Genomic DNA, 18,006 nt, shown 5'->3' on the forward strand with positions numbered 1-18,006 from the left:
AGAGGCTCTTCCCCTGAGCCATGGCTCCTCTTCCTGGCTCTCCAGGGTCTCAGGCTGAGGTCTTTCCCTCACCTCCTGCCTGGTCCTTTTAGCTGGGGATGCTGGGGATTGAACCTGGGACCTTCTCCATGCCAAGCAGAGGCTCTTCCACTGAGCCATGGCTCCTCCTCCTGGCTCTCCAGGGTCTCAGGCTGAGTTCTTTCCCATCACCTACCGCCTGGTCCTTTTAACTGGAGATGCCAGGGACTGAACCTGGGACCTTCTGCATGCCAAGCAGAGGCTCTTCCATTGAGCCACGGCTCCTCCTTCTGGCTCTCCAGGGTCTCAGGCTGAGTTCTTTCCCATCACCTACCGCCTGGTCCTTTTAACTGGAGATGCCAGGGACTGAACCTGGGACCTTCTGCATGCCAAGCAGAGGCTCTTCCCCTGAGCCATGGCTCCTCCTCCTGGCTCTCCAGGGTCTCAGGCTGAGGTCTTTCCCATCACCTCCTGCCTGGTCCTTTTAGCTGGGGATGCTGGGGATTGAACCTGGGACCTTCTCCATGCCAAGCAGAGGCTCTTCCACTGAGCCATGGCTCCTCCTCGCTCTCCAGGGTCTCAGGCTGAGGTCTTTCCCATCACCTCCTGCCTGGTCCTTTTAACTGGAGATGCTGGGGACTGAACCTGGGACCTTCTGCATGCCAAGCAGAGGCTCTTCCCCTGAGCCATGGCTCCTCTTCCTGGCTCTCCAGGGTCTCAGGCTGAGGTCTTTCCCATCACCTCCTGCCTGGTCCTTTTAGCTGGGGATGCTGGGAATTGAACCTGGGACCTTCTCCATGCCAAGCAGAGGCTCTTCCACTGAGCCACGGCTTCTCCTCCTGGCTCTCCAGGGTCTCAGGCTGAGGTCTTTCCCATCACCTACTTACCTGAACTTTTTTAACTGGAGATGCTGGGGGCTGAACCTGAGACCTTTCTCAAAGTAGGGCTGCCAATCCCCAGGTGGGGACAGGAGATCCTTCCCAGCTTCAGGGTCATTAGAAAGTGTGGGGGGGAATGTCTGCCAGGCACTCCATTATTCCCTATGGAGGCTGATTCCCATAGGATATAATGGAGACTTGAACCGTGGGCACCTGGAGCTCTGGAAGGAAGGGCTGATTTTTGCGGTAGAGGCATCACATTTCAAGCATAGCATCCAGTGCCTCTTCCCAAAACACCCTCCAAATTTCAAAAAGATTGGACCAAGGGGTCCACCTACCCTGTGAGGTAGGTGGGGCTGAGAGAGGTGCTCTTGAGAAGACTGCTCTGAGAGAACTTCTGAGCTTAGCTTCTGAGCTCTGATGAGACTGAGCTAGCCTGGCCCATCTGTTTCAAGGCTGTTCTGAGTTTTGTTGTTGTTCAGTCGCACAGCCGAGTCCGACTCTTTGCGACCCCCTGGACCAAGTCACGCCAGGCCCTCCTGTCTTCCACCATCCTTCGAAGTCTGCTCAGATTCATGTAAGTTACATCAGTAATTCTGTCCAGCCTTCTCTTTTGCCGTCCCCTTCTTCTTTGGCCTTCTGTCTTTCCCAGCATCAGGATCTTCTCCAGTGAGTGCTCCCTTCTCATTGGGTGGTCAGTATTGGAGCTTCAGCTTCAGCTTCTGACCTTCCAGGGAACAGTCTGGGTCAATTTCCCTGAGGACTGACTGATAGGATCTTCTTGCAGTCCAAGGGACTCTCCAGAGTCTTCTCCAGCAACACAGCTCAAAAGCATCTATTCTTCTGCCTTCCTTATGGTCCAACTCTCCTTATGGTCCAACTCTCACAGCCATACATTACTACTGGGAATACCATCGCTTTGACTATACAGACTTTTGTTGGCAGGGTGATGTCTTTCCCAGCATCAGGGGCTTCTCCAGGGAGTGCTCCCTTCTCATTGGGTGGCCAAAGGATTGGAGCTTCAGCTTCGGCATCTGACCTTCCAGAGAACAGTCTGGGTTGATTCCCCTTCGGACTGACTGATTGGATCTTCTTGCAGTCCAAGGGACTCTCAGGAGTCTTCTCCAGCACCCCAGCTCAAAAGCATCTATTCTTCTGCCTTCCTTATGGTCCAACTCTCCTTATGGTCCAACTCTCACAGCCATACATTACTACTGGGAATACCATCGCTTTGACTATACGGACTTTTGTTGGCAGGGTGATGTCTTTCCCAGCATCAGGGGCTTCTCCAGGGAGTGCTCCCTTCTCATTGGGTGGCCAAAGGATTGGAGCTTCAGCTTCGGCATCTGACCTTCCAGAGAACAGTCTGGGTTGATTCCCCTTCGGACTGACTGATTGGATCTTCTTGCAGTCCAAGGGACTCTCAGGAGTCTTCTCCAGCACCACAGCTCAAAAGCATCTATTCTTCTGCCTTCCTTATGGTCCAACTCTCCTTATGGTCCAACTCTCACAGCCATACATTACTACTGGGAATACCATCGCTTTGACTATACGGACTTTTGTTGGCAGGGTGATGTCTTTCCCAGCATCAGGGTCTTCTCCAGGGAGTGCTCCCTTCTCATTGGGTGACCAAAGTATTGGAGCTTCAGCTTCAGCCTCTGACCTTCCAGTGAACAGTCTGGGTTGATTCCCCTTAGGACTGACTGATTGGATCTTCTTGCAGTCCAAGGGACTCTCAAGAGTCTTCTCCAGCACCACAGCTCAAAAGCATCTATTCTTCTGTGCTCGGCCTTCCTTATGGTCCAACTCTCACAGCCATACATTACCACTGGGAATACTATCGCTTTGACTATACAGACTTTTGTCGGCAGGGCGATGCCTCTACTATTTTCTGTTTTGTTCTGAGTTAGCTTTCACTAAAAGATTGGGGGATCTTCCTTCCTTCCCACTGCTAACTCAAAAACTCCCCCAAACTCCAGGCTGGATCCTTCCTTTTTGCTAGTATCGTGGTCCCAGGGCTTTTCAACAGGGACGACTGCTTAAACATGCACTGAATTTTCCAAGCCGACCCCAACTGACTGGGGGAAAAAAAAAAAAAACCCTGAGAGAAACCAAGTGTGCAGAAAAGCCCGACGACCGGGGAAGGGGAATCTTAACAAATCCCCAAATCAGCAGCTTTAGCAGAGGAAATCCAATCAACGGCAAGGAGGCATGACCAGGTATACCCAGGGGGGCTACCAGTACGAATCCATGACTGCTATACATCTTCCTCCCCCCCCTCCTTCTTTTTCTCCCCTTTTGCAACACACAAATAGTTGTCCAGGGCTTGGAGACCGTTTCCTGCTCTGCTAGAAAAGCTGACCCAAGCAAAAACCGGCTCCTTCTCATGTTCTTTGTCAAAGGGAACAACGGGTGACCTTGAGAAAACGAAAGGCAATGAGAAAGACTTCCTTGCTCTTAGTAAGTCCTGCGACCAGATGGGACCGGGGACAGACTGGAATGTTAAAACAGCTCCGGGACATGGTGGTGGAACATGAATTGCTTGAATCGCTCCAGTACCCCAGGGTTCATATGTCCCAAGTGCTGCGCAGTTTGGATCTGGAGGTCTGATTCAGTACAGCCAGTTTGGTGTAGTGCAGGGGTGGCCAACGGTAGCTCTCCAGATGTTTTTTGCCTACAACTCCCATCCGAGTCCGGTACAAGGTGCTGGTCATCACCTTTAAAGCCCTATATGGCCTGGGACCTGCCTACCTGAGGGACCGTCTCTCCCCACACGTTCCCCAGAGAGTACTGAGGTCTGGCACTCAAAATCTGCTCATCATCCCCGGGCCCAAGGAAGTGCGTCTCAAGTTAACTAGAGACAGGGCCTTTTCCACAATGGCCCCTATGTGGTGGAACCAGCTACCGGAAGAGGTGAGGGCCCTGCGGGACCTTGCTCAGTTCCGCAGGGCCTGTAAGACAGCCCTCTTCCGGTTAGCCTATGCCTGATGAGATAATGTAGCTACCAGATTTTTGTGTTTATACTGTATAGTTTAATGTTTAATTTTAAGGTTTTTAGGTTTTAATTGTCTGATTTTAGAGGTAATAACTTGCTCTGATTTTACTGTTTTATTGTTGTTGTAAGCCGCCCTGAGCCACTTGTGGGAAGGGCGGGATAGAAGTCACCAAATAAATAAAATAAATAAATAAATCTGCCCCAGCCAGCATGGCTGATGGGAGTTGTAGGCAAAAAACATCTGGAGAGCTACCGTTGGCCACCCCTGTTGTAGTGGTTAAGTGCGTGGACTCGAATCTGGAGAACTGGGCTTGAATCCCCCACTCCTCCAGATGCAGCTGTACAGTTCACACAGAGATGTTCTCTCGAGAGTGGTTCTCTCAGAGCTCTCTCAGTCCCACCTGCCTCGCAGGGTGCCTGTTGGGAGGAGGGGAAGGGAAAGGAGATTGTTAAGCCACTCGGAGACTCCTTCAGATAGTCAATCCAGTCTCCTCCTTCTCTTCCACCTCTTCCTTCTTCGTCCTCCTCCTCCTCTCCTTCCTTCCTTCCAGAGCCAGTTTGGTGTAGTGGTTAAGTGTGCAGACTCTAATCTTGGAGAACTGGGTTTGGTTCCCCACTCCTCCACTTGCACCTGCTGGCATGGCCTTGGGTCAGCCAGAGCTCTGGCAGAGGTTGTCCTTGAAAGGGCAGCTGCTGGGAGAGCCCTCTCCAGCCCCACCCACCTCACAGGGTGTCTGTTGTGGGGGAGGAAGGGAAAGGAGATTGTAGGCCGCTCTCTGTCCTTGAAAGGGCAGTTGCTGGGAGAGCCCTCTCCAGCCCCACCCACCTCACAGGGCGCCTGTTGTGGGGGAGGAAGGGAAAGGAGATTGTAGGCCGCTCTCTGTTCTTGAAAGGGCAGCTGCTGGGAGAGCCCTCTCCAGCCCCACCCACCTCACAGGGTGCCTGTTGTGGGGGAGGAAGGGAAAGGAGATTGTAGGCCGCTCACTGTCCTTGAATGGGCAGCTGCTGGAAGAGCCCTCTCAGCCCCACCCACCTCACAGGGCATCTGTTGTGGGGGAGGAAGGGAAAGGAGATTTTAGGCCGCTCTCTGTCCTTGAAAGGGCAGCTGCTGGGAGAGCCCTCTCAGCCCCACCCACCTCACAGGGCATCTGTTGTGGGGGAGGAAGGGAAAGGAGATTTTAGGCCGCTCTCTGTCCTTGAAAGGGCAGCTGCTGGGAGAGCCCTCTCAGCCCCACCCACCTCACAGGGTGCCTGTTGTGGGGGAGGAAGGGAAAGGAGATTATAAACTACTCTGAGAGTGATTCATAGAGAAGGGTGGGATATAAATCTGTGGACTCCTTCCTTCCTTCCTTCTTGAAGGCAGCTTCATGTGTTTATGGGGGCCAGCTGGTTCTTGTCTTGCTCTTGACAACTAATTATCTCCCAAGAGTTTCTCTTATTGCTTATCCCCTGTAGGGACTATTGCACCCTTCTTAAATCTTCGTTCGCGAAGCCAAGCCGAGAGAGAGAGAGATCCCCTGTAGTGTTACAGATTAGCAAGGCTAGGAATGACCTTAAAAACCTTAGACAGCTGCAGATGGTCAGAGGTGGCTCAGAGTTTCTCTGGACTTCCACGCTAAGTATGCCTCTGAATCCCAGTGCCAGGAGGCAATCTCAGGGAAAGGCATCAGAATAAAGTAAGCCACTAGACTCTAAATTTGTTTCCTTGCTTCAGATCGACATGGCTACGCACAGGGAAAGGCTTCTTCCTCTTTGCCCTCTTGTTGGCCCTCCAGAGGAACTGGTTTGGCCACTGTGTGAGACAGGAGGCTGGACTAGATGGACCCTCCCTGGTCTGATCAAGCAGGGCTCTTCTGATGTTCTTGTGAAGGCCTCAGTCTCTATACCCTGCTTTTGGTCCTCCAGAGGAACTGGTTGGCCACTGTGTGAAACAGGAGGCTGGACTAGATGGACCCTCCCTGGTCTGATCCAGCAGGGCTCGTCGGATGTTCTTGTGAAGGCCTCGGCCTCTCTGCCCTGTTGTTGGACCTCCAGAGGAACTGGTTGGCCACTGTGTGAGACAGGATGCTGGACTAGATGGACCACTGGTCTGATCCAGCAGGGCTCTTCTGATGTTCTTCTCAGGAGAAGGCCTTGGCCTCTCTGCCCTGTTGTTAGACCCTCCAGAGGAACTGGCTGGCCCCTGTGTGAGATAGAATGCTGGACTAGATGGACCCTCACTGCTCTTACCCAGCAGGGCTCTTCTGATGTTGTTATGAAGGCCTCGGCCTCTCTGCCCTGTGGTTGGCCCTCCAGAGGAACTGATTGGCCACTGTGTGAGGCAGGAGGCTGGACTAGATGGACCCTCACTGGTCTGATCCAGCAGGTCTCTTCTGATGTTCCTATGAAGGCCTTGGCCTCTGTGACCTGTTGTTGGCCCTCTAGAGGAACTGGTTGGCCACAGTTTGAGACACTGGTCTCATCCAGCAGGGTTCTTCTGATGTTCTCATGTTCTTATGACCCTTCAAGGACCTCTGAGCTTGACAAGAGTGCGTTTGTACCCGCTGCAGCCTAATGCTACACCTGGTATGGGGGATGCCCTACCAGATCCTCTTTTTTTTCCTCTCCTCCCCCTGGATCTCCATTCTGCTCATTACAGCAGATAAAAGGAATTTGGATTCTCTCCTCATTCCAGGATAGATAGGCAGGGGAAGGAGAACGCAAAACGAAATCCCGAGAAATCCCTTCTCCCTTCCACTGTTTGCTCTTCATCCTCTTGCATGACATAGTTTGCAAGCCCTCGGTGTAAGGGGGAAGCAGAAGAAAAAGCAGGGGGAGGGGGTATGTGTGTTTCGCTTTGCTTCCCTTCCTGGCGATAACCTTGCCGCGTGCTCCAGAGGAAGTGTGAAAATCTGCTGAGCGGTGCACTTTTCCCCCGATGCGGAGTGTGTGTGTGACTGCACTCGGTAAACAAGGAGAAACAGAGGGAGGGGGGAGGAACAGGAGGGGGGAATCTGTGCACCGCATATATGGGAGAGAGAGGCTGTGCAAGGGGAGAGAAAGACTGGGGGAGGTCAGTTATGTTCTGATACTCTCCATCCATGATAGGAACCCAAGGAGGTTTTTTTTTTTTTTTTAAATTGTAATAGAAGCAATAATAACGATGACAATAACAGCAGCAGCAAATAAATCCAAGCGAGCAGCCGTGCTATTCTGAAGCAGTTGAACAAAGCAGGAGTCAAGTGGCACCTTTAAGACCAACCAAGTTTTATTTAGAACGTCAGCTTTCGTGCGCTCTCTAAGTACACTTCGTCGGACGAGGGGATCAGGTATTGTGACTGGAATACATGCAGCTTGTTGATGAAGAGGGCAAACCAACCGATCACACGGTCGCATAAAACAGTGTGGCTTGGCCGTTTGGGGTGCGGTCACGCTCACCATTAAATCCATCTGCAACGTGCCTCTATTATAATCCGCACAACCAATTTTCCGATCAGACAACAGCCAGGCTCCCGTTCTATCCCATGTGGGTCCCGTCGCTGGTCGATCAGAGTGCTCTACCGGACCTCGTTTCATGAGACGTCAATCTGCATTAGCGCAGGCGCAGTGATGCCCGCTATCTGCAGCGTGTCACTTTTAAATGGGTTGGATCACTAACAGTTTTGCTAGACGAAGAAGAAGAAGAAGAAGATATTGGATTTATATCCCACCCTCCACTCCGAAGAGTCTCAGAGCGGCTCACAATCTCCTTTTCCTTCCTCCCCCACAACAGACACCCTGTGAGGTAGATGAAGATATTGGATTTATATCCCGCCCTCCACTCCGAAGAGTCTCAGAGCGACTCACAATCTCCTTTCCCTTCCTCCACCACAAGACGGGTGGGGCTGGAGAGGGCTCTCACAGCAGCTGCCCTTTCAAGGACAACCTCTGCCAGAGCTATGGCTGACCCAAGGCCATGCTAGCAGGTGCAAGTGGAGGAGTGGGGAATCAAACTCGGTTCTCCCAGATAAGAGTCCGCACACTTAACCACTACACCAAACTGGCTCAAACTGCTACTCCGTTGGCACTACTTTTCCAGCATGAGCACTACGCATGCAGAAAAAAACCCAGGAATTCAAGTCAATTCACATCTAGTTCACATCTAGTTTCAAAACTGAGTTTTGTTTCTGGACATAGGGGCAGGTAAACGCTTTATCGAGCCAACATTCACTCGCTCATTCACTGGCGCAGTGATATCACTTGCAGGGAGCTTTGGGAGGGAAGCGGTGGTGTGCTTCCGACGAATTGCCAACGATGGAGCATTCAAACAGAGAAATTCCGCTCAGGAACCGTCAGAAGAATTTTGTTCCGGATTTAAAGCAGTATCAAATTAGTCCACGCCCCAGTCATCTCAACGCGGGACTCGAACGAGCTAACCACCATTCGCAGATGCTGACGTTTGGACAACCGCTTAAAATCCGACATGCTTCCTGACTCCACTCATGCCCGTAGCGGGATTTTCTGAATGTCTGACCTCACCCTTGGTCTAGATAGCCATAAAAGGTAATAAAAAAGTTAACTATATGTAATGAGATATCCCTTATTTAACTATGTCAATATAAAACATTATTCTGATACACTATTGTAAAAGAGAAATACATTGGAATACTGTGGATGTATAGCTATACTCACTGAGAGTGGGTTTAGCATATATAATGAGATAAAAAAACCCCAATATCCCTGTTCAGTCCTGGGGAGATAGATGTTTGTTCCAAGTTTCATAAAAAATTGTAATGCAGCAATTTCACTCTCCATTTTGTTCTTGAACGCAAAGGAACTTCAAGAACAGAATGGAGAGAGAAATTGCTGAATTACAAACGATTATGAAACTTGGAACAAACACCTCCCCAGGACTGAACAGGGATATTGGCTTTTTTATCTCATTACAGATGCTAAACCCACTCTCAGTGAGCATAGCCATACATCCACAGTATTCCAATATATTTCTCTTTTATAATAATAATAATAATAATAATAATAATAATAATAATAATAATAATAATAATAATAATAATAATAATAATAATAATAATAATAATAATAATAATAATAAATTTTATTTGTATCCCGCCCTCCCCGCCTCGGCAGGCTCAGGGCGGCTAACAACATTTCTCAATAACATACAGTATAATAAAACCTTTAAATTTAACAATATAAAACAATATAAAACATTATTTAACAACATTAAAAACCAGTCTATACAATTAAATAGTTTAATCTGACAGTGCTGATGATGTTTGACGCTAGTTCTGCCAGTTTATATACAGCGGTCTAGATCTTTAAGCCGCATTGGCGGATCCTTATTAACAGCCTTCTTCAGCAGTCTGGGTAAGCAAGTTTGAAAAGGGTGGTCTTGCAGGCCCTGCGGAACTGGTCAAGGTTCCGCAGGGCCCGCACCTCCTCAGGGAGTTGGTTCCATAGGGCAGGGGACGCGGTTGAAAAGGCCCGTGTTCTGATATTTTGATGTTTAATCTCTTTCGGCCCGGGGATAGCCATTAGATTTTTCCCGGCTGACCTCAGTGCTCTCTGGGGTTCGTATGGGGAAAGACGGTCCCTCAGGTCCCTAACAGTGTATCAGAATAATGTTTTATATTGACATACTCAAATAAGGGCTATTGGCTATTTATCTCATTACATATACTTAACCCATTTTCATTTTATGCATTCTCTTTTTCTAATGGCAGGCTAGAATGATGCTTATAATGTATAGATCGATGTTGATAAGTAGATTGGGTGGACTGCAACTAGGATACACGTGTCCTTTTGTGATTTACCTAGATTTGCAGAAACACCACTTGGCAGGGAATTTTATTACCTTTTATGGCTACCCAGACCAAACGGCCGAGCCACACTGTTTCACGTGACCATGTGATTGGTTAGTTTGCCCTCTTCATCAACAAACTGCATGTATTCCAGCCACAATCCCCGATTCCCCTTGTCTGATGAAGCGTGCTTAAGAGAGCACGCGAAAGCTGACGTTCCCAATAAAACTTGGCTGGCCTTAAAGGTGCCACTTGACTCCTTGCTTCGTTCAGCGGCAGCAAATGTCGGCTTTGCAAGACAGATGCTGAAACAGTCGATCGCATAGGCGGTGCCTGCAGTAAAATTGTTCTAACTGTAAGGAATGTCATGATAGAGACGCACTGGGCTTTTTTTCTTTTTGTAGAAAAAGCCCAGCAGGAATTCAATTGCATGTCGGGCCACACTGCCTCTTGATGCCAAGTCAGCCTGAACTGCGTTCCTGTGAGTTCCTGCTTGGTGTAGTGGTTAAGTGTGGGGACTCTTATCTGGGAGAAACGGGTTTGATTCCCCACTCCTCCACTTGTACCTGCTAGCATGGCCTTGGGTCAGCCAGAGCTCTCTTATCTGGGAGAACCGGGTTTGATTCCCCACTCCTCCACTTGTACCTGCTGGAATGGCCTTGGGTCAGCCAGAGCTCTCTTATCTGGGAGAACCGGGTTTGATTCCCCACTCCTCCACTTGTACCTGCTGGAATGGTCTTGGGTCAGCCAGAGCTCTCTTATCTGGGAGAACCGGGTTTGATTCCCCACTCCTCCACTTGCAGCTGCTGGAGTGGCCCTGGGTCAGCCATAGCTCTCTTATCTGGTAGAACCGGGTTTGATTCCCCACTCCTCCGCTTGCACCTGCTGGAATGGCCCTGGGACAGCCAGAGCTCTCTTATCTGGGAGAACTGGGTTTGATTCCCCGCTCCTCCACTTGTACCTGCTGGAATGGCCTTGGGTCAGCCAGAGCTCTTGCAGGAGTTGTCCTTGAAAGGGCAGCTGCTGTGAGAGCCCTCTCAGCCCCACCCACCTCACAGGGTGTCTGTTGTGGGAGAGGAAGGGAAAGGAGATTGTAGGCCACTCTCTGTCCTTGAAAGGGCAGCTGCTGGGAGAGCCCTCTCCAGCCCTACCCACCTCACAGGGTGTCTGTTGTGGGGGGGGGGGGGGAGGAAGGTAAAGGAGATTGTGAGCCGCTCTGAGACTCTTCGGAGTGGAGGGTGGGATATAAATCCAATATCTTCATCTACCTCACAGGGTGTCTGTTGTGGGGGAGGAAGGGAAAGGAGATTGTGAGCCGCTCTGAGACTCTTCGGAGTAGAGGGCGGGAGATAAATCCAATATCTTCATCTACCTCACAGGGTGTCTGTTGTGGGGGGGAGGAAGGTAAAGGAGATTGTGAGCCGCTCTGAGACTCTTCGGAGTGGAGGGCGGGATATAAATCCAATATCTTCATCTACCGCACAGAGTGTCTGTTATGGGGGAGGAAGGGAAAGGAGATTGTGAGCCGCTCTGAGACTCTTTGGAGTGGAGGGCAGGATATAAATCCAATATCTTCATCTACCTCACAGGGTGTCTGTTATGGGGGTGGGGAGGTAAAGGAGATTGTGAGCCGCTCTGAGACTTTTCGGCATGGAGGGGCAGGATATAAATCCAATCTCTTCTTCTTCTTCTTCTTCTTCTTCTTCTTCTTCTTCTTCTTCTTCTTCTTCTTCTTCTTCTTCTTCTTCTTCTTCTTCTTCTTCTTCCATGGAGAGCAATGTTTCTTGATCTACGGTACATTGGCTGTGATCAGTAGTCTCTGGGCCAAAAGTGGAAGGCCTACAATCAAGAAACATCACTCCATGATTCTAATGATCCAAATTGCTATGCACTTGTTCACAAGAGCTCCGCTGCTCCTTTTTCACCACCCTCCGGTGTGGTTGTGACCTATTTCCATCACACGATTTCCCGGGTGATTTGGCAGCTGTCAATGTCGAGCGACTAAGAGAGACAGAAGTGTGCAGGTAATGAGATGACCCCCATCGCCCCGTTCGCCTGCCCTTGCTCCAGTGGGGGGGTGGGTTGCCTCCTTTCCACTTCAGCTCCTCTGATTTCCCCAAGGGAGGAAGAACTGGAGCATCTGTGGCCTTGTGTGGCCGTGCTACAGAATGCTCCTTTGTTTGCACCCCGCATTGAACAAGCTCCACCCCAAGGGTTGCCAAATCCAAATCCAAGAAATATTTGGAGGCTTTGGGGGCGGAGCCAGGAGCAAGGGTGTGACAAGCATCATTGAACTCCAAAGGAAGTTCTGGCCATCACATTGAAAGGGACCACACGCCTTTTAAATGCCAGTTTGATGTAGTGGTTAAGTGTGCGGAGTCTTATCTGGGAGAACCGGGTTTGATTCCCCACTCCTCCACTTGCACCTGCTATAATGGCCTTGGGTCAGCCAGAGCTCTCTTATCTGGGAGAACCGGGTTTGATTCCTCGCTCCTCCACTTGCACCTGCTGGCATGGCCTTGGGTCAGCCAGAGCTCTGGCAGAGGTTGTCCTTGAAAGCGCAGCTGCTGTGAGAGCCCTCTCCAGCCCCACCCACCTCACAGGGTGTCTGTTGTGGGGGAGGAAGGGAAAGGAGATTGTGAGCCGCTCTGAAACTCTTCGGAGTGAAGGGCGGGATATAAATCCAATATCTTCATCTTCTTCTTCTTCTTCCCTCCATTGGAAATGAAGGAGAGGGGCACCTTCTTTGGGGGCTCATAGAATTGGTACCCCTGGTCCAATCTTTTTGAAACTTGGAGGGTGTTTTGGAGAGAGGCACAGGATGCTATGCTGAAAATGTGGTGCATCTACCTCAAAAAACAGCCCCGCCCCCGAGCCCCAGATACAGGTAGATCATTCTCCATTATTCCCCATGGGAATCAGTCTCCATAGGGAGTAATGGAGTGCCCAGCAGATATTTCCCTCCCCCCTTCTTTCTGATGACCCTGAAGCAGGGGGAGGTCCTGCAAACCAGGGGATCCCCTGCCCCCACCTGGGGATTGGCAACACCATCCACCGTATATCCACCTTCACCAGTGGAACTGGATGCCGGCAAAGCCTTCCTTGGAACAGGTAGCCTAGCCTGGAGAGAGGTTCTCTGCTTTCCAAGGCCATTCCCCCCAGCAAGCTGGGGACTCATTTGACCGACCTCGGAAGGATGGAAGGCTGAGACAACCTCAAGCCGGCTACCTGAAAACCCAGCTTCCACCGGGGACTGAACTCAGGTCATGAGCAGAGCTTAGGACGGCAGTGCTGCAGCTGTAACACTCTGCGCCACGGGGCTCTTGCCTTGTGTAGTAAAAGGATAGCAAAAAGGTTAACTAGAATCTGAGTATGGGCTAGAGATACCATTGGCCCAGGGAGATCACAGAAGTGTGGGCGTGCAAACTGTTTTATGTTGGCTGCTTTGTGAGCATGTGTGTGTTCACTTTCATTTAGTGGAAGTACAGCTGCTGGGGGATGAGGAAATGAAGACTGTATTCAGGGGAACTGCACTTCTGTATTTTTATTATTTATTTGGAATGGGAAAGTCTCTCGACTCTACCCCTCAAAGTCCCCAGATCCTGAGTTAGACCTGGCAACCCTACTGGCATCCCTAAAGCCTCTAAAGATAACCAAATTGCATGGAGAAGTTCACACAGGAGGAGTCTTTGGAAACCGGACAGTTTGCCATCTGTCTACGTCCATTCCCTTAGCAAAGGTGCAGTGGTGAGTGTACGGACTCTTATTTGGGAGAACTGGGTTTGATTCCCCACTCCTCCACTTACAACTGCTGGAATGTGTCAAGCATGCAGTTTCAATGACGAGTCGAGCTTGATACAAAACTCCGTTTATTGATAGACCGATACTTTCAGTGTAACAGATTCTTGAGAGTGATGCTACAAATACATTGATACAATACTTTTAAGGCTTACTTCAAAAGGATTCCAAAAGGTGGGGACGAGGGATAGCTCTCACACATAAACTATCATAAGTGTCTACATTCTCATGGCGTTATCAGGACTCTGTCCTTGCTTTCCCCAGATGTGTCACACTCCCTAACAGGAATGTATGGGAAGGTGCTGATTACTTCTTCTCAAGTTAGTTTCGTTTCTCTCTACTTCTACTTTGCAAGCAATAAAGCAAGAAGGGTGAGGGGAAAGAATAACAGAGCTAACAGACCTTGGTCCTCCAAGATACTCCACAGACCAGTGTTATGGAGGACCCTAAAACAATCAATTATCAATGGAATTTTACCATGCTTGACAGAATGGCCTTGGGTCAGCCATAGCTCTCACAGAGCTGTCCTTGAAAGGGCAGTTTCTGTCAGAGCTCTCTCAGCCCCACCCACCTCACAGGCTGTCCGTTGAGGGGGAAGAGGATAAAGGAGATTGTGAGTCGCACTGAGACTCTGAGATTCGGAGTGGAGGGCGGGATATAAATCCAATATCATCATTTTCTTCTTCCTGAATAATTTGCAATCTCTGCCTTTGCACCCCTCCAGGATACCTCCAAGCCTGCCTTACCTCTCCAAGTTGCAAGAATGAAAAGAAACGAGGCCTCCCTTTGCCCTCTTCGGACCCCCTCTACACCCCGCTCCCCGAGGACTACAGCGACCCCGAGAGCCCCCAGTCCAGCCTCTCCGCCCACTACTTCAACGGCGAAGCCGCCGTCACGGAGAGCTACTCGATGGACGCCTTCTTCATCACCGACGGCCGGTCGAGGCGGCGCGGCGCCGAGCAGAGGCGCGGCGGCCACCGCCACTCCTGCAACGAGTGCGGCAAGACCTACGCCACCTCCTCCAACCTGAGCCGGCACAAGCAGACGCACCGCAGCCTGGACAGCAAGATGGCCCGCAAGTGCCCCACCTGCAGCAAAGCCTACGTCTCCATGCCGGCCCTGGCCATGCACGTCTTGACTCACAACCTCAAGCACAAGTGCGACGTCTGCAGCAAGGCTTTCAGCCGCCCCTGGCTCCTGCAGGGACACATGCGCTCCCACACCGGGGAGAAGCCCTTCGGCTGCTCCCACTGCGGGAAGGCCTTCGCCGACCGCTCCAACCTGCGGGCGCACATGCAGACCCACTCGGCCTTCAAGCACTACAAGTGCAAGCAGTGCGACAAGACCTTTGCCCTCAAGTCGTACCTCAACAAGCACTACGAATCGGCCTGCTTCAAGGGCGCCGACGAGCCGCACGCCTGCGCCAACTGAGGCCAGCTCTTCCGCGATGGGTGCAGAGCGAAGGAAGGAAGGACGGAAGGGTGAAGAAGACACAGAGCCACGGCCTTCAGGGGGAATGGGGTGGTGGTCTCGGAGGCGTGGCTTCAAGAGGGGTCACCAGCCTTCAGGGGGAGGCGATCCTCAGCGAGTCACACGGACAGAAACTAGAAAACTAAGGCTCTGCGTAAGAAACGCCTCAAGTCCGTTGCTCCACAATCGACGGTCTTGAGCATAAAGTTTGCCATTCGTGACGGAGAAGGTTATCGATCGCGTCAGACAAGCAGATCTATGCCCAAAAGAAACTTGTTTCTAACAGAAATGGTTACCATCAGGTAGATCCAAATAGGCAGCATGACAAAAAATACAAGCTAGTGACCATTTTTACTAAGAAATCTATAGAAACCAGTCCAAATGTCCAAAACATGTACATTCAAGTCCCAAAGTAGTGTGGTGACAAGCCAATCGATTAAGTACTTGTTTCTTTCCAGTCTTCATCAGACCTGGGACCACTATTTGATTCAATTATATAAATTCTTTACATAATTTTTTTAAAAGGCAGACGCAGAGCGTCTCCAACGGCAATTTCATATCGGCTACAGCTCAGCATAAGGCTTCTTGCTCACTTCTTGCGCAAAGGTCTTGTCGCACTTAATCGACTGGCTTGTCACCACACTACTTTGGGGCTTGAATGTACACGTTTTGGACATTTCTATATATTTCTTAGTAAAATTGGTCACTGGCTTTTATTTTTTGTTGTGTTATCCATTATAGTGACCTCTCTCGGATTGCATTCTATTCAGATCCAAATAGGCAGCCGCGTTGGTCTGAAGTAGTAGAACAAAATAGGAGTCAATAGCACCTTGAAGACCAACTTAGTTTTATTCAGAACGTAAGCTTTCGGGCGCATCGTCTGATTCCCTACTCCTCGTCTGAAGAAGTGCGCATGCACGCGAAAGCTTACGAATAAAACTGTTGGCCTTAAAAGTGCTATTGACTCCTATTTTGTTCCGTTACCATCACGGGGTTTTTTTTGTAGCAGGACTTCCTTTGCATATTAGGCCACACTTCTCTTTTGTAGCCAATCCTCCACGAGCTTACAGGGCTTTTAGAAGATGGCCTACTGTAAGAAGAAGAAGAAGATATTGGATTTATATCCCGCCCTCCACTCCAAAGAGTCTCAGAGCGGCTCACAATCTCCTCTCCCTTCCTCCCCCACAACAGACACCCTGTGAGGTGGGTGGGGCTGGAGAGGGCTCTCACAGCAGCTGCCCTTTTAAGGACAACCTCTGCCAGAGCTATGGCTGACCCAAGGCCATGCCAGCAGGTGCAAGTGGAGGAGTGGGGAATCAAACCCGGTTCTCCCAGATAAGAGTCCGCACACTTCACCACTACACCAAATTGGCTGTCCAAGCTCTTGGAGGATTGGCTACATCGGGGGTGTGGCCTAATATGCAAAGGAGTTCCTGCTACAAAGAAAGCACTGGTTACCATTCTTGAATACATCACTGCAAATGATATTCGCCCCCACAAACTGATTTATATAAAGCTAATGTAGCTCTAATTACTAATCTCTAATTACTAATCTAATCTAATCTAATCATGCCTACAGTATTTAACCCTGCATGCATCCTCATCATTCCTAGCTACAATTTACATATCCGATCACATATATGTTTAGATTACAAATTATTTGACTCACTGAATTGGATTTTCCAGGACATGGGCCCATAACAATGCTTTGTATTCATTAAGGAATTTAAACCGATTTCTGAATATACTGTATCTGACGCAAGGGAATTGATTAAAAATTAATGTATTGCTGCAAAAAACCAAAATAATCAAGTTTGCAAGAAATAGAAATCAAGCGTTTTCCAATTATTTAACACGTAAATCAATACCACGGTTGTGTCAGGCACCAAAGCAAATAGTCTTTACATAGGATCCAATCCAGAAGTATCTTAGGTCCCCGTGCAGCAGATACAAAGAAGAGTCCATTTCAAATTCCTTGTTTTGATACACAGCCATAGGGAAACCAGTGCACGGGCCCCATTCTGCTTTCTGCTTTTTCCAAGCTACATTTAAAAAGTTTAATGAGGAGTTTGAAATTGTAGAGATTATTATATGGTCTGGTGCCTGAAATATCTGTGGCATTGATCTACATGTGAAAGAATTGGAAAACGCTTCGTTTCATAGAATCACAGAGTTGGAAGGGACCTTCAGGGTCATCTAGTCCAACCCCCTGCACAATGCAGGAAACCCACAAACACCTCCCCCTAAATTCACAGGATCTTCATTGCTGTCAGATGGCCATCTAGCCTCTGTTTAAACACCTCCAAGGAAGGAGAGCCCACCACCTCCTGAGGAAGCCTGTTCCACTGATAATAAGAAAGTATGCAAGAAGTTTCTACTTCTTGCAAACTTTATTATAAAGACTATTGATCTTTGGAACAACAGACTTAAGAGGTGTTTCTCACCCAGAGCCTTAGGGCTTAATTTTCAGCCTTCCAGTGGATCCTAGAGATCACCTGGGATTACAACTGATCGACAGACGACTGAGCATTCTCTGAAGACAAAGAGTAGGCTTTCATACCCAGCTTTTCTCTACCCGAAGGAGCCTCCTAACAGCCTACAATCCTCATTTCCCCTTCCCCTCCTCACAGCAATCATCTTCAGAGATAGGTGGGGCTGAGAGAATTCTGAGCGGACCGTGACTGGCCCAAGTCACCCAGCTAGCTGCATGCGGAGGAGGAGTGGGGAATCAAACCTGGTTCTTCCGATTAGAGTCTGCTGCGCTTAACCCTTCCACCGTGCTGACATTCCACCCTCCTCAGGCTCTCTGGGATTGTACTTCGCTGATGTCCTATCCTCCCCAGGCTCCAACCCCAAATCTCCAGGAATGGCCCAACCTGGAGTTGGCAACCCTACTTCAGAGGGATTTGACCAGCCACGTGCAAGCCATTTTGGGACCAGGAGAGGGTTTTGTTGTTGTTCAGTCTGACTCTTTGTGACCCCCTGGACCAAGTCACGCCAGGCCCTCCTGTCTTCCACCATCCTCCAAAGTCCACTCAAATTCATGTTAGTTACATCAGTAACGCTG

At 49.7% G+C, this 18,006-nt stretch overlaps 1 protein-coding gene across 1 annotated transcript in view; it reads left to right on the forward strand.

The window, feature by feature from the left end:
* SCRT2 (scratch family transcriptional repressor 2) overlaps positions 1-14,900 on the forward strand; it is a 15,791-nt gene extending 891 nt beyond the window's left edge. Inside the window, exon 2 of the mRNA XM_060233464.1 lies at positions 14,194-14,900. Coding sequence (XP_060089447.1) covers positions 14,194-14,900 — 707 coding nt within the window. The remainder of the gene's footprint in view (positions 1-14,193) is intronic.
* Positions 14,901-18,006: the final 3,106 nt, after the last annotated feature.

The sequence above is a fragment of the Heteronotia binoei genome, chromosome 2 (assembly GCF_032191835.1).
Source record: "Heteronotia binoei isolate CCM8104 ecotype False Entrance Well chromosome 2, APGP_CSIRO_Hbin_v1, whole genome shotgun sequence".
NCBI classification, from domain to species: Eukaryota; Metazoa; Chordata; class Lepidosauria; order Squamata; family Gekkonidae; genus Heteronotia; species Heteronotia binoei.